Below are 17188 nucleotides of genomic sequence, written 5' to 3' on the forward strand. Positions count from 1 at the left end.
CTAAACCTATTATATATTTCTTTAATTTCTACTGGCCTTATTTCTTCTTTTGATTTTTCTTCTTTCCTAATCAGATCATTTAATTGAAATAAGAATTCATCTTTTAAGGGAGAATCTTCTAATTTATCTATTATAGAAATTAGAGTATTTGTTTGTTCTCTTGTTAAGGTATTGATTGACTTTTGAGTTCTCGTAATTACATTTAAGGATTTTACGCAACTATCACAGTTACATATTCCTGGTCCTAGACACGAATCTTCTTCTAACTCAGAAGACTCGGAAGAAGATGGTATATCTAATTGTTGAATAAAGTTTTCTGAATCATCAGAGGAATATTCTCTTTCCGTTTCGCTCTCTGATTCACTGTCGATTAATATAGCTGCTAAAGCTTTTCTTACTTCTTCATTACTGATTTTGCTTATTTTTTCTTCTGTTTTGCAGTTATTGGCATAATGTCCCGGTTTTTTACACTTCCAGCAAACTACTTGTTTCTTACTATTTTTCTTTTGGTTATTCCACTTTTGTTTTTTCCTGTAATTTTCCTTTGGCTTATTTTTTGTTGTATAAGATTCTTTTGATTGATACCTGTACCTATTCCCAAAGGTTTTTGTATTTCTTTTCTTAATGACTCTATTTTGATTGCTAGGTGCTTTTTCAGTTGTAATGCCATATTGTTGACAAAAGTTTCCTAATTCTCGCTTATTGCTTATATTCTCTCTTCGCATTTTTTCTTGTAATCTAGTGTCTGTGCATATTTCTACTCCAGTTTGTACTACTATATTATGTATTTGGCCAAAAGTTAGGCCCTCATATGGTATTTGAGTACCAAATAAAGATTGTAGTTTTTGTAAAACCTTTTCTGAAAAGAGTTTGGGTAAGGCAGCTATGAATCTTTCTTTCCAAAAAGGGGCTGCCGCATCATCTCTCATCATAACTTTAGAAATAAAGACATCTTTATACCATCGATAATCGGACATTGTAGGGCATCGTAAGTTCATTAGTTGGGTTCCTATTCTATCTTTAAAAATATTTGGGTCTCCTAGAAAGTTTTTTATAATCGTAAAAATTAAGGTTGCTGTGGCATCTTGTGATTGGTCTTCTGGTTTTATACTACTTAGGATTAATTCTCTTTCTGGTATAGTTAAAAAGTTATCCCACCATCCTTTTAATTGTCCCGTGAACCCTTGTGTAATCATGATTGCTGCTTCTCTATCCGTAGCTCTTTTTGCCTTATAAGCAGTTGCTGCCATAGTCATACTACACATTAGATCTAAAATAGCCTGTTCACTTAACCCATCTAAATTCCATTCTACTAATTCGGATCCAGTAAAACTATTTTGTACCAACTGTGTTCTTTCTTCAAGGCTTACATCAGCCGGGGTTGGTCTTGGATAGTAATTTCTTAGTTTTGGATAATATTGATTCTTATGTGTCATTTTGTTGATTTCTATTGTATTAACAGCTGTTTTTTCTAAACTTATAGACTTAAGTTTTTCTTTTAACTCATCAATGTCTGCTTCTACATTTGTTCTAAGTTTGATTATATCTGGACTTTGAAACTTGTATATAGGTTTTTCAATGGGCTTAAGTTGTTCATGTTTATGTTCAATTCTTTCTAATTGGTTTTTCATAATATCTAGGACAGTGTTAGTGTAATTAAGTTGTTGATGTACCTTTTTAATGTCTCTTTTGTCTACACTTCCTTCTATTCCACTATCTTTATAGGGAGTGGCTTCTAGTTCTAAATTGTGCGCTACTTGTAGTTTTATAGTTTCTTTTGGTGGGTATTGGGATTCTACGGTTTGCCCTGTACTTGTTTTCCAAGTAGTGGTTGTCTTCGTTAAAGGACAAAATTCTTTTTTAAAATCATGAAAATAGGTTTTCAACCAATAGAAGAAGTATAAATTAATTTTATTTTTTATTAGATAATCATAAAATTCTTTTCTTATTTCTATAGTTTCTTTCACAGAATATCTAGTAAAATACCAGTTTCTTAATCCTGTATTATATTCTGCATAAAAATCTTTACTAATCCAATTTTTATCAATTTCAAAGGGTTCTTCTTTCATTATTACCCCTAGAATTTGAGAGGTAGTGGGTGAGTAATTATTTTCTGTTCCATATAAAGGAGTTGCTATATGTGGTCTATTGTTGTTTATTCCTATAACCCCATCGTTTAGTAAGGAGTTATCTATAGAATGTCTTGGTGAAATCTCTTCTTTATTCGGATAGTTTGGTATTCTAACTGAACGAGACCTATTCATTCTTAGTCTAATATGTGGACCTTCTCTAATAACGTCCCTAATTTCTGTATTTTCTATTTTATCTTCTTCTATTATATCTTCTAAAATCCATTCTTCAGGAATATTTCTCATTAGTTCTTCATGTTGAAGTTTTTTAGGTGTTTGAACAAAAGATCTTCGTAAATTAGCATGAATAATAATAGTTTCATCTTTTGATGATTCTCTTTTAGCCCTAAAGTTATAATTTACCCTAGTAATTTTATAATATATTCTATAAATCACTTCAAAAGGGTCATATTTTTCATCAATGATGTCTTTAGGTGTCTTAATATATAATTTGAGAGCTTCAGAGGTGTATTCATTTTTAAGGCTCATGGAAAAGTTTGGATAACAATTAAAAAATACTGGACCATCATGACAATTACTTTCTAATATAGCTATTAGTGAGTCTCTAAATTTTTTAAACCTTGTGTCTCTTAATACCATCAAGATAGGTATGTTAATTCCTAGTCTAAAATTAGGTTTGGCTGCTACTTGGATAAGTCCTATATGAATAAAATTATAACCTTTTTCTTGATGCTCTTTTAGTTTCTGTTCCTCTAGTATATTTATAATGTGATTATTACTAGTTCCTGGGTAACTGTATTCTAGCATGTGTATTTCATTATCTTTTTGTTCCCAGAATGCTTGTCTTTTATAAACTTCGTTTTTGCTGATAAGGGGTACAGACCAGTTATGAAACTTTTCTTCTAATTTTATTACTTGTAACTCTGAAGATGAACTTGAAACTTCAGTATCATTATTCCTTATTATTATTGAATTATTCTTTCCTTTGTTCAATTCAGCTAAAGATCTTAGAATTCCGGCCATTATCTGTTTAAAGACTTCTGCTACGGGACCACCCTAGCTTACCAATGGTTTTATTGCCTTCAAAGAGGACTTATCACCAGGTATGCTCACTGGGCTGACCAACGTATAAACGGCTCTCACCGCTACACTTATCTTTAATAGATTATGGAATGGAGTTCTATAAAGTCTTTAGTTGCTTAACAAAGTTTAGAATAATAATAATAAAGGTATAAGGATACGAATATAATCTATAACCAAGTCTAGAGATTATAATAAAGTCTAGTATAATAACGTAAGAATTCAATCATTCGTAATTGATTATAAAGGATTTCCTCATCTCGGATAATATAGTTTATTTCAAATGGATAACAGTAAGGACAGAGTTTAGTAGATCTTCTCATGAGATTATGTTTATATGGTGGTCTCATGAGAAGATACCAGAACCAGGCTTTCACCTGGCTCTGATACCAACTATTATGAGTACCATGAAGATATTAAAATTAATGAAGAACAGAGTACTAAAAAGTACTACCAATATAATAATAAAATCTAATATATCAATAATGAACTAAATATTAATACTCACTTGATGATGGAGTAATATGAACTTGTATTATAATTCAGAGGCTTGAACCAAAATACAAAGGATGAAACTTTTAAATACTACGATTGCAACGAAAACTAAAACTTAAAAGTGTTTGTTTTTCAGAGTATGAGAGGATGTGTGTAGAATTGCCGATGGATCTGAATCCCCTCCTCCCTCCCCTTTTATAGTAGGTTAAGTTCCCCTGGTTTTGCTAATCCGTTTGCTTTTGCTGTGTGCTGATTCAGAGGGTTTATCTTCGAGTTAATGTCTTCTGTTCTAGTTTTCTGTAAACCGGTGGCTGGTTTTATTTTTTTCTGCTGTGATTCTGTTGGAATCCTGCTGATGAGTTTTGTTCCTTTCTGCATGAGATGCTTTTATTATTTCCTGAGATCGTCTTGACACCTTCTCTGTCAACTTTGTATAGGTGTCTGTTTTCTGATTTCGGGACTCTTTTTTTTTTTTTTTTTTTTTTTTTTTTTTTTTTTTTTTTTTTTTTTTTTTTTTTTTACCTCTAGTGAAGCTTCTTTTATCTTGGAATAGAATTATTTGAGTTCATTTATATTTATTTGTTATCTTGCAAATGTGCAGATCGAATAGAATCGGACCCAAATTTTAAAACTGCGGATATTAGATTCGATCTGATCCAATAATTTTAGTGCAGATTGGATCGATATTTTGACTATATCCGATCCGATCGAATTAGTGTTCATCCCTACTTTAAATTGGTATTTATAATTGATACGGCTGTTACAAATCCGATATCATAACTCGACATTATATACAATAACTCGGCACTTTACGTTATAACTCGGCGTTATACGTTACAATCAGACTCAACGGACTACATCCTAGAATAAAAACGTCCGACCAGGCATTATCAGTCATTAAAACCTAATAACTGCTCTTCAATTCAGATGATCAATAGAATATAACCGACCATCTTCACCTCACCTATAAAGGTATGATATTTTATCCTCAAATGGGACACTGAATTCTCAGTACTAACTTAAGCATCGGAGTGCCTTTGGCAGGTACACTCCTCCTTTGTTCATACTCTCCGTGACGTGATATCTCTCTGGATGAAGAGCTCAAATCATCTCAGCCTATAGCTCGGCGTTAAAGGCTAAAGCTCGTTTTCAACTTCTGTAGCCGAGGCTACGTCTAGGTTATTCACACAAGAACAACTGGCGCCCACCATGGGGCCTTGAAATAAACACCCTTCTTTCTATAGGCCCCATTTCCTTTCAGTGGCTTCAAACTTACATGCACCTTTGTAAACAAAGGTCACATAATAAATCATTAAGGCCCAAAAAAGCCCGATCTATCATCTCTATTTTCCAATCTATATCTCTTATCTCTATTTGCAAATCCATATCTGTTATATCTATTTGCCGATCTATATCTGTTTTTTTATCTATATCTGTCATCTCTATATATTTTCCGATTTGTATCTGTTATCCCTATTTGCCAATCTATATTTGTTATATCTATTTGCCGATCTATATCCGTTTTTCTGATCTATATCTGTCATCTCTATTTTTTGATTTGTATCTATTATCTCTATTTTCCAATCTATATTTGTTATATCTATTTGCCGATCTATATCTATTTTTCTGATCTATATTCGTCATCTCTATTTTCCGATTTATATCAATTATCTCTATTTGCCGATTTATATCTGTTATGTCTATTGACCGATCTATATCTGTTATCTCTATTTTTTCGATCTATATTTATCATCTCTATTTTTCAATTTATATCTGTTACCTCTATTTGCCGATCTATATCTGTCATCTCTATTTGCTAATTTATATCTGTTATATCTATTTGTCGATCTATATCTGTTTTTCTGATCTATATCTGTCATCTCTATTTCCCGATTTATATCTGTTATCCCTATTTGCCGATCCATATCTGTTATCTCTATTCTTCAATTTATATGTTATATCTATTTGCCGATCTATATCCATTTTTCTGATCTATATCTATTATCTCTGTTTTTGGATCTATATCTCTATTTTCTATTTTTCAATCTATATCAAGGGTGCCATTGAATAGGCTTCATTATATCCTAAAAGAAAAGTAAAGGTTGGAACTTGAAACCTCAAGGGTCTATATCCATTTTTCTGATCTATATCTATTATCTCTGTTTTTGGATCTATATCTGTTATCTCTATTTTTCAATCTATATCAAGGGTGCCATTGAATAGGCTTCATTATATCCTAAAAGAAAAGTAAAGGTTGGAACTTGAAGTGTAAAACCTCAAGGGTGTGCATATAGAAACGTCTCCGACAGAGGCATGCGATGAGATCTTGGATTTTTTCCTGAGTGACGGATCAACCATCTTGAACCCATTGGTTGAGAATGGGGGTCACCGGGGTTGTGGGGTCCCGATGGAGAGAGATGGCTGTAAAAAGATCAACAAGCAGAATCACCAAATCAGAAAAATCAACATAAACTCGTAAACAACTCAGAATTAGAATCATAGCATAAAGTCATAAACAACTCAAAACCAGAAAAAATTCAACATATAAAATATAGTGAAGCAATGCATCATAGCACCATCAACTAAGAATAAAAAAAACAGCAACAAGCAAGTGATGCAACTCAGAAATCAGAATAAATAAAATTAACAAAAAAAATGAAAAATCAATAACTCGTTCCACCCACAACAGAGGAAACAAATAAAAAACTAAAGTAAAAAAGGGAGGAAATCAGTGAAAATAAAGAAGAGCACAAAGAAGATGTTGAGGGACGACGAAGATTGAAGAACTCACGGCGATGGCAAAGAGCCCACGGCGGCACGGGTACGTTCGCACTACGCACAGAAAGTGGTGCTCGACACAGAGAGAGATGTCTCGGAGACAGAGGCGTTTTTGACGACGAGAAAGAGGCGGCCGACGATGCCAAGGACAGAGATGGGATTCACGGCGAGGACAGAGTAGCGGCGCCTATTTGCTCTGATAGGGTTACGGATTTTTCCATTTTGGTGAGACTCAGAGTGAGATAAAAGGGGGTGGGGATTGGGGGTCTTCTGCGCGTTTTTATTTTTTTTCCAACCAAAACGATGTCGTTTTATGTGGAATAAGAGAACTGGACCTTCAAAAACCCGACCAGTTCAACCGGTTTATCGGTTAACCACCGGTTTGGCCGATTTTTTTCCGGTTTTTTGCATATCGATTTTAAACGTTAACCGGACCGACTAACTGACCGGTTCTCGATTAATCCGATCGAACCGGCCGGTCTGGTCCAGTTTTCAGAATACTGATCTATATTTATTATCTCTATTTTTCGATTTATATTTATTATCTTTGTTTTCTTATTTATATCTATTATCTCCATTTTTTTATTAATAAAAATATCCTCAATTAATTTAAAAACGCAACAAAAATATCAAACATTAAATATGTATTCTCAAAAATTATTTTAAAAATTAAATTTTAATGCAATATTTTGCAAGCATGATTAGCAAAATGAGATATTTTTATCCTTAAAATTTAGTATTTTTTGTTAAGTATATTTTTTTGTGATTTTTTTGTCAACAACTAATAATACTTTTAAAAAATAAAAAATATAGAGATCAAATTTTTATCTATTTTTGTGTGTATTTTTTAAATAGTTATCTAAATATTCCTATAAAATTTTTGTTAGAAAAATTACGATGAAGAAGAAGATAACAAAACTTAATATTTATTATGGTTTTAAGGCACGATTAGATTATTTTCTTAGAGATATATTTATCCTTATACTTAGTTGTTATAGAATTAATGACAATACTCTTCTAGAATATAATAAAACCTATAAATTTTTTATTTAGCAATTATAAAAAATTCTCAACTCTTGAATAAATATTTAGTAACAAAAAAAATAAATAAGTTTTTAAACAAATAATTATATGAAAATAAAATTTGTAACTAAAATTGTCTCAATTTAATATTAATAAAATTTGTCATATGATGAGCTTGGTATTTTCCTACATATCATAAAAGTATAAACCGAAAGCATAAGCTAAATAGCATATAAAGATCTATTATTTCACCCTTTGTCAATTAACTTCATATTCTTTTCCAAGATTTTTATAATTTGCATGGCCCAAAGTTAGTTATGAATATTTTTTTCTCGCACTTAGTGTAAAAAAATTATAAATACTTTAAAAAGATACATGCAAATATAAATATGAAATTTAATATTAATAATTATGAATTAAAATATTTATATTTTAAATAATTTCTTAAGTATAAAATTAAAATAATATCCAAAAAACCAAACAACAAACTAATAATAAAGCCAAACAACAAACTAATAATAAAGTCAAACAATAAAAGATCTACTTTGAGGCCCAATATCACAATCCAATACTCCATTATCCGGCCGAACATTCAAAGATCCACTTCCACTGCATCCAAGCCAAGCCAATGTCACCAGCATGGCTTGTTTCTAAATCCTCCCATAAGCTCTCAAGGTCTCCAAACCATATCTCTGCAAGCTGTTCCCCCACCTACCAACATTGTTCCAAGTATCATCATGATATCCTTCTAAGAGAATATTGTATATGAAAATCTGTATACTATAATTGGCCATGTTTTAATCGAATTAGATATAAGTGAGTCGGATTTGATTAAATCTGATTTTAATTAATTTTGATATTGATTATGGAATTGTAGAATTCGAATCAAACTGAATATTCGGGACTATAAGTGTAAAATAATTTTTACATTAATCGTATAAATGATTATAAAAAATGAATATAATTAGATAATTATATAAAATATTTTACATTATCAGTGTATCGATTAAACTCTTAAAAGAAATTAGAATTTTCGAGTTGCATTTAATTTTATAGATAACTTCTCAATAATTTTTTTGCCAATTTCTTTCTTCACTATCTTCCAACATGATTTAAAAACTAGTTCATTATTTTAAATACTAAATTAATCAAACCCTCTTATCATATTCAATCCCACTTAAACCCAATATTCAATCAACAATGTAATTTTAAACATTAAAATTTGAAAATGGTTCAATCCACTATCTTCTAAGTCCAATATTCAAAATTAAAAACACTACTAAAAAATATCCTAATTATCCTAAAACTAAACTTCATGAAATCACCAATAATCACCACAAGAGCAGATTCCACTCCTGAAATGATGAAATCGGTTTGCATCTCTCACAACAATCTCTCGTTGAAAAGCCTTTGACATATATTTGATTGCATTATGGCAATCTCCACACACCCTAAGGTTCTTAATTACCCTTAATGGGATGGATGGTGGTGTTCTTACGATACCATAAGCTATTGCTAGCTTCTCACTGTGATAATAAAGAGCACTCTCCTTTTCTTCTTCTTCAATATCAACAAGTGCAAAATCTGTATCAGGGACATATCCTTCTTCCTTAATCCTTTTCATAATATGATCCACCTTATTGTATATCAAATCAGCTTCTTCATGTGATCTATCTCCTGCTACAAACAAATGAACCTTGTTCTTTATATCTATCCAACTAAAGCCTGGATCCTTCTTTACATTTACCCTTCTCATCATATTTCTAGCACTCACTGCACTTTCCCATTGATTAGCAGCTCTATATATATTGGATAAAAGAACATAAGCTGCTGAATCAGACGGCTCCAAGGTCAAAAGCGTCTCGGCAACATGTTTTCCCTTCACCTTGTCTCCCTGAACCCTACAAGCATTTAGGAGAGTCCTGTACATTGAAGCAGAAGCTTCAAAGGGCATCGATGATATAACCTTTTCAGCTTCCTTAATGCGCCCTGCACGGCTAAGGGCATCAACAAGACAGGAATAATGCTCAATCTCGGGTTCAATTCTGTGGTCTCTTTGCATAGAATAGAAATTTTCATATGCTTCAGAAACCAAACCAGAATGGCTACAAGCAGAAAGGACTCCTATAAAGGTAACTCTGTCAGGCATTTCATCCTTAGACTTCATATCTTTGAAAAGGTTGAGGGCCTCCTTTGCATTTCCGTGTTGAGCTAATCCAACTATCATAGCATTCCACGAGGCGATGCTCTTCATGTTCATTTTTTTGAACAATCTATAGGCATCTTCTATGTTCCCACACTTGGCATACATGTCAACAAGTGAGGTCATAACAAAAGGATCTAAAGCACAGTTCAACTTGATAACATTAGCATGAATCTGCCTCCCTTGTTCCAATGCTGTTAGAAGAGAGCTAGCCTTGACAAGGGTGGCAAAGGTATACTCGTCAGGTTGCACACCGGCAAGTCTCATCTGATGATATGTAAAAAGAGCATGCTCCTCATATCCATTATCCACGCATCCCGATATCATAGTTGTCCATGCAACATCATCAGGTGAAGGGATCTTACTGAAAACTTTGCATGCGCTTTCCATCTCTCCACATTTTAGATACATGTCCAGAATCCCGCTTATAACAAACAAATCTAAATTAAATATCCTTTTTATGGCAATGGCGTGAAGCTGCTTCCCTTGTTCAAGCCCCACCAAGCATCCAGCGGCTTTAGCTGCATTTGCCAGAGTAATCTGATCTCCCTGCTCACCACTTCCATGCATTTGAATGAAAAGCTCCAATGCTTTGTGATAGCACTTACTCACTATGTACCCATGCATCATAGCGTTCCAAGAAGCCAAATCAAATCCATCATGGATTCTAAAAAGAAGTTCTGCCTCTTCCATCTTTCCACTCTTGGAATAGGCATCAATTAAAGCTGTTGAAACAAACGAATCATAGATGATACCAGCTTTTATTGCATAAGTATGAATTTGTCTACTGAAATAGACGCCTTCTTTAAGAGAAGAGCAAGCCCTCAAAACACTTGCAATTGTGAATTGGTCCGGCAATAGGCAACTGCGTAGTAAATTAACAAAGAAGCTTATGGACAACTCCACTGAACCACCCCGCGTACAACCAGATATAATTGTGTTCCATGATATTAAATCCTTTTCTTTCATTTGACTAAACACGATTTTCGCATAATCGATAGAACCTGCCTTCATGTACATATTAAGAAGACTGTTTGCAACTGATACAACACGATCAGACTCCATTTTCACAACAACACCGTGAATCTGTTTTCCCATATTGATATTCTTTTCACTTGCAACCACAGATAGCATCACGAGTAATGTCATGTTGTCATATGCTACCCGCAATTTGATCATATCCATGAAGCATTCAATAGCCTCCGTAGTCTCTCCAGCTTGAAGATAGTCACTAAGTGTCTTGTTCCATATGACAACCTCCCAATCATGATCCAGAAGGAACAACTTTGTAGCATAAGCTCGAACCTGCTTCAACTGCAATTCAAAACCAGTTCTACTAACACCCATAAGAACACTCCGGACAGTAACATCATCAGGACACAGGCCACTCCTGTGAAACGCCGAGAAGAGAAACAAAGCTTCATGCTGAAGACCCATTTCAACATAAGCCTTGATCATGACGTTCCACAAGACCACATCCCTCACGGGCATCCCATCAAACAGAACACGGGCATCTCTGATCCTCCCAAATTTAGCATATATATTGACCAATGCCCCAGCCACAAACACATCCCATTCCAACTCAATCTTAACCGCATAGCCATGAAGCACCTGAGAAGCCCATTCACACCCAGAAAGGAGGCATAACTTGAACACAGGGGCCAGAGTATGACGAGTGGTTAACACAAAGGACTCGCGGAGAACACGGAAAAGGCGAAAACCCTCATGAGCATTGACAATGTCAGCATCACCGGCTTGGGCGTATGCAGAGAGAATGGCATTCCAGGTGACAAGGTCTCTGTGGGGAATTACGTCGAACAGGTGGCGAGCGCAGGAGAGGGAGCCGCATTTGCCGTACATGGTGATGAGGTTGTTGACAAGGAAAGGGTCATGGTGGTGGCCGGAGGTTATGATGAGGGCGTGGCCACGTTTTCCGAGGAGGAGGTCGGAGGTGGCGATGGCGTGGCGGAGAAGGGAAAACCATTGAGACAGGGAGGTGGTGGGAAATGAGAAGGAAGAAGGGAAAAGGGAAGGTTTGGAGAGCAAGAGAATGGAAGTGGATCGCATCATTGGAACTCATTGTCAATGCTGAGAGTGTGACAGCATCCTCGGAAAGAAACAAGTTCTGAAGTCTTCAAGTTGACTAATTTCTTCACGTAATATGTTGTACCATTTCACACTAATCGATGTTATCCTGACAGTAACATTTTTTTTTTGTTCTCTCTTTTGGCCAATATTCATGTTTACCACAAACAAAACTCGATAAAATGAACGAAAGAATCTCGTTTACCGGTAGCTGAGTGTATGTATGTCGTTGAATAAATGAAAAGTAGGGAGAAAGGTTTCCCACCGATATTTATTGGGTGGGCATTAATGCATTATTATGCGAAATTGTGTCTACATTGGTTGAGTGTTGGTTACGAGATGGAGAATTGTTTGTAACTGAATTTGTTTTGCAAACATCAACTGTTCTATCTGGTAACTGAGTTCTATAAGTTACATGTGAATAAAAAAAGTAATGAATTTGACAGATAAAATTAGAGTACAAAATTAACATTGAAAATGATCCCATAACTAGGGATGATGTAAAGTTTTGCTAAATGTAATCTGAATCTGCAGCTAAACCTTAATGATACAATTTTGCTACAACCCTTCTCTTTTCTTTTTCTCCTCCAACTTCTTTTTCTCCTTTTTCCCTTTTTTCTCCTTATCTTCAAGCTTCCCATATACAACAGATACAAGAATGACTACGATGTCACCAACTTTTACTGTGTCAAAAACTTGTACACATGCTTGGCTCAATATATGACAACACGAAGTAGGCCTGGCTGAGGTTCTGTGAAGTCAAGACCTTCTTCGAGTAGAAAACGCTGTACAGCTATCGGAAGTCTTGCAGGAGTGCGGGAACCTCTTGTATGATGACCTGTCCCCACACAAATATAGACCTGCAGAGGCTGATCGGCAGCTCTGGCCGTGTTTTTCAGCACACTAAGCTCATGTTTTAGCACATGAATCGCTTCACTCACATGCAGTCCATGTAGGTCGATCATCCTCTCGTGCCCTCTTCCATTCCCCTGCATCTCTGGAGCAACTGGATTCCTGAAAAGTGAAAAACTTGCAATAGCTGAGGCATAATTGAGAACCCAACACTTAGAAAACCAGTCCATTCGTCTTGAGAACAATGAAACAAACCTTCTGGTTCACACAATTCAAACAATCATGTCCCCAAATTTGGGCAGGTAAAGTTGCAGCACTAGCTCAGTACATTTTAATAGATAGTTAAATGATATTCTAGAACTTCTCAAACGTGACAACATCATTTTTTCAACAGAATCTTTTTTGGGTGGGGTGAGAGAGAGAGAAAGAGAGAAGGGTTTTTTTTTTGGGGGGGAGGGTCATGCCTCTTAACCGTGTGAGACAAGCATTGCAGTTCTCAATGGCTAGCAATCAGCAAAAAGATTAGTTAAGGAGGAGGAAGAAATCAGGCGGAAAGTAAACCAAGTTTAAATGGGATAAGAGTAGAGCCAGCTCTTAAACTTTCTCATCAGTATAAACAGGCTCTGTGGGGCAAGCAAGACATGTCAATGTGACATCATATGTGCCCCCATTTTAATGAAAACTAGCATGAATAAAGGAGGCATGAAAGCATTTGGGAACAACAAACCTCTGGCGATAAATAGATTCCTGAGCTTTTCCATGAGCTGCTTTCATATGCATGTTGTGCACTTGCCCTTTAGCACTAAGTTCCTTTGCTAGGGCTTTATTGCCAATAAGATAGGCTTGCCGTGCCTGTTTCCAAATTATAAACAATTGAACTAAAAAAAAGAAAAAAGAAAAAAACTCTAACACGACCATAAAACTGACTCAAAATATGGTCCTGCTAGGGACTTTTATTTTTCATGTTTATGACCTTCATGTGGTTTATCAGCCTAGCTTCTCTTGTAACTACAATATCCTGTCCCAGCTAAATTATTGAGAGTTATATATTATTGTTTCAATTTTCATTTCCCCAAAAAACAAACAAAAAATAAGAACACATAAATCAGATATCAGCGTACAACACACTCTTGGTTGAACCAGGGGAAGAAAGCGCGTACCAAGTTGAGGGATGCGTAAATATAGAATTATAGAGCAAGAGACAATAGGTAATGTCAAACTTCATATCCTAATTCACTTGCAGCTACTTTCGTAAGCAGAAAGAATAAAACACCCACCTGCTCAAAATATGCATTACGTAAGCGTGCATGGTCACGAGCCTCCTCCCTCAGCTCCGAGTACATATTTGCTGCCACAGAAAATCGTTAAAGAAAACATGTAGAAGGAACTAACCCCACAACTGAAGCATATATACATAATTATTTACCAACTGTGTCACCAGTATCAACCCAAACAGGTGCTGCCCGAGCTGAACCACGAGTCTGTAACCGATCACTGAAGCTGGCTCTACCCAGTCCACCATCGTAGCCAGCCAAAAAATGAGATGTCCTACTTGAACCAATGGCAGCATCACCAGAACCACTTTTATCATACTTCCAAATACCAGAGTCCTGAGAAGCCAGCTTCCTCACAGCTGAAGCAAAGTCAATAGCACCTCTAGTCGGAATTGAAGAGCTAGTTTTGAAAGACAGAATGTCTTTGTCTGATGATCGGTAAGGGTTGCCACTTTGCTGGACATTATCTACAGAATATTTTACAGAAGCTGTCTGACCATCTGGTGAAGTAAGTGCAGGAAAATCCATTGCACTGAGATTGGGAGCTGACAGAGTCTTAGAACTCAGATTCTGATGGAAACTACCATCGACTTGAAGCTAAAGATTAAGAGTGAAAAGAACAAAGAGAAAATAGATGATCAACATGAAGTTCCAGGGTTATAAAGGAACTCATCAAAATAAGAAACATTGTAGAGACAACAGTGGCATCCACAAAAGGAGACATATTACACTACTAGAGCAAATACTAAGAAAAGATTATACATCCAACAAAATGTTAATGCAATGTCAATGACCTCTTCATAACATCATCATCATCATCATCATCACATAATCGAACAAAGAGTGCAGATCAAAAGCCAAAAAGTAAGTATCTCTAACAAAAAGCCGCCTAGCAAGAACCACACAAAAATCAATTAAAAACTGCAAGCAAGGTTGCACTTGAATAACTTCACAACTTTATGGGGAGACAGTTCTTCCCTGCCAAAACAAGGCAAAGGTAGTGCTCCAAATATTCAGCATCCATCCCTCTAGATTTAGTATCATACTAAAGAAAAGTGCACTGCAACATGGTAGGACGTAGATAATGTGCATGAATATACCGACAAATTTTCACAGGCATACACAACGTATGAGAATAATATCAAAACCACAAATTTTACGACAGTTCAATTATAACACAAAGATCAACCTACCTCTAACTGAGTGAGCATCTCTATGGTCATATGCAAATCACATCCATTGGCAAAGTAAACTTCCGCAAGGCTTTCTGCCGCAAAACCAGGGAACAGAGAAGCCAGAAACTCCAAGGGGTTCAAATTAGTATCATTCACGATTGCATTCTCAGAAAAGATGTCATTAAAAAATCCATGTCTTGAGTTGTCATCATAAGTAAGCCCCTCTTGACCACTGCTAACAAACTGGTTGGCATTCCCAATTGGCCTATCCCATGGATTTGTTGAAGTGTTCAAAAAGCTTGCTGAAGATGGGTCCTCCCTAAAGCTAGAATTGGAAAACCTTAATCTATCAGTAAAACTGTTGCCATTAATGTGCTGCTGAGATAATTCCTCCTGCTCATTTAATATATATCTACTTCCTTTAGATGAGGCAAACCTCAAGCCCTCAATGTCATCATGCATAGATAAGCCAGCTAAAGAAAGGTCATTAACATCTTGGGATACATCTTCTCCCGCGACCTTGAAATCAGGGGTTATATCATCAGGGAGCTGACATCGCCAGTATTGGTGAACCTCATCATCGGAATTGTTTGAAATGGATGATTCTGACCGATCTAAAACTGCTTTTCCAAGAGCCCCAGCATTGGCAAGCCTTGCTGTTGCATCAACCGAGCTGGCAGTTCCAGAGAACGATGTTCTGAGAGAAAAAGGAACAAACTCTGCTGCATTTGGATTCAAAGTGGTTGCCTTGTTTGGGCTGCTTAGCTTTGCATCCGTTTGGGATACTTTCTTGGACAAGTTCATTATTAACTAGGATGTCAACAAAATAACTAAATATAGTCTAGTCTATTTACAGTAACTGCACATGTCCGGCTAGTCTCACCCAAACCCTGAAAAAATGGATGAATTTGATCATGCTCATTATCAAAGAAATTTCATACATCATGCAGGTAAATGAATTACAGCAGAATGTGCCAAATAAATAACTCAGTGTACAACTTAAGTCATAACTATATCCTAAACATCCATGAAAATATGCCGCAAAATGTGCAAAGCAGTTGAGCTTATGCTTCATATGTCACATTAGAGACAACTAATTTGTGCATCACTGCAAACAAACTATAGGTGATCATCCATTACTGCTACTTGGAATGAATCCCGTAAAGCTATGCTAAAGTTAGCAAACACCTCCCTTGCATCCCAAAAACAATAAAAGATGAAGAACACTGACAAATTGTTTCATAACTACGAAGACATTAAAGGACATTGTTAAAACCCTAAATTGTTCACTCCACAGCATATAACTGAAACAAATTCTAGATGAACTAAACGATTAAGATAATCTCTAATACTGACTACTTAGAAGTTAGAACCTCCATTGAAACAATCTAATAAAAAAAATAGAAATCCATAAAATTCACACCAAAATTTTACAAGAACAGCAACAGTAACGAGTTCAATCATGAGAGCACGTAGAGAAACGCAACCTCCCAATACGAAATTAGCAAACTTTGAGAGATCTTGAGCAATTCACAACCTTCAGATACTTACAAGGAAATAGACCAGAACAGACCCAACGACTAAAATTAACAAAGGGAAACAATAAAAGCTGCGAATTACATAAAGTAGAGAAAAATTAGCGATAAGGCGAAGTCAAAGATCTGAAATTCACACAATAAAAAAAAGTCTAACAAACAGACAAACAAAAAAAACTCAAAAAATAAAAATTTAGACCTTCGCGAATCAACTCAAAGGGATCCATAGGCATGTAAGATCAGAAAGGAAGAGATTAAACGAAATTGTGGAGCTGATTTTTGTGTTTAATTTTTTTTTTTCTGGGAAATTGTGGTTTGGAACTTGGAGCTATGATTATTATCTTCTCTCTTCCCTCTCTCTACTTTGTTTTTCTCTGTCTCACACTTCAGTTTTTTTTTTTCTTTTTCGTTTTATTTTGGTTTATGTTGTGTTGAATTGAAACCCTTGTTAGCCCAATGGCAGCAGCACCACTAGAAAATACTGTTTCGCACAGACCCAACCCTTTGGGACACTCGATTTGATGAGGAAATATATAATTTTCAATTTTCAATATTATATTATTATTATTATTATTATTATTATCGAATAAGTATAAAG

At 35.3% G+C, this 17188-nt stretch overlaps 1 protein-coding gene across 1 annotated transcript; it reads right to left on the reverse strand.

The window, feature by feature from the left end:
- LOC107622243 (pentatricopeptide repeat-containing protein At4g33170) lies at window positions 8756-17081 on the reverse strand. Its single transcript, XM_016324118.2, has 7 exons — window positions 16790-17081; window positions 15074-15945; window positions 14033-14477; window positions 13884-13954; window positions 13334-13458; window positions 12470-12768; window positions 8756-11744 (listed from the first exon to the last, which is right to left on the reverse strand). The coding sequence occupies exons 2-7, from the start codon at window positions 15857-15859 to the stop codon at window positions 8788-8790; spliced, it is 4683 nt and encodes a 1560-aa protein (XP_016179604.2). The 5' UTR covers window positions 15860-15945; window positions 16790-17081; the 3' UTR covers window positions 8756-8787.

Source organism: Arachis ipaensis, chromosome B10 (genome assembly GCF_000816755.2).
Source record: "Arachis ipaensis cultivar K30076 chromosome B10, Araip1.1, whole genome shotgun sequence".
Taxonomy (NCBI): Eukaryota; Viridiplantae; Streptophyta; class Magnoliopsida; order Fabales; family Fabaceae; genus Arachis; species Arachis ipaensis.

Excerpts from the sequence above, each read along its gene's own strand:
- LOC107622243 (XM_016324118.2), bottom strand. The coding sequence starts at position 15,859 with ATGAACTTGTCCAAGAAAGTATCCCAAACGGATGCAAAGCTAAGCAGC. Across the intron at positions 13,955-14,032 it reads TGATACTGGTGACACAGTTG|CAAATATGTACTCGGAGCTG; the intron begins GTAAATAATTAT and ends TTTCTGTGGCAG. Across the intron at positions 13,459-13,883 it reads GTAATGCATATTTTGAGCAG|GCACGGCAAGCCTATCTTAT; the intron begins GTGGGTGTTTTA and ends ATTTGGAAACAG.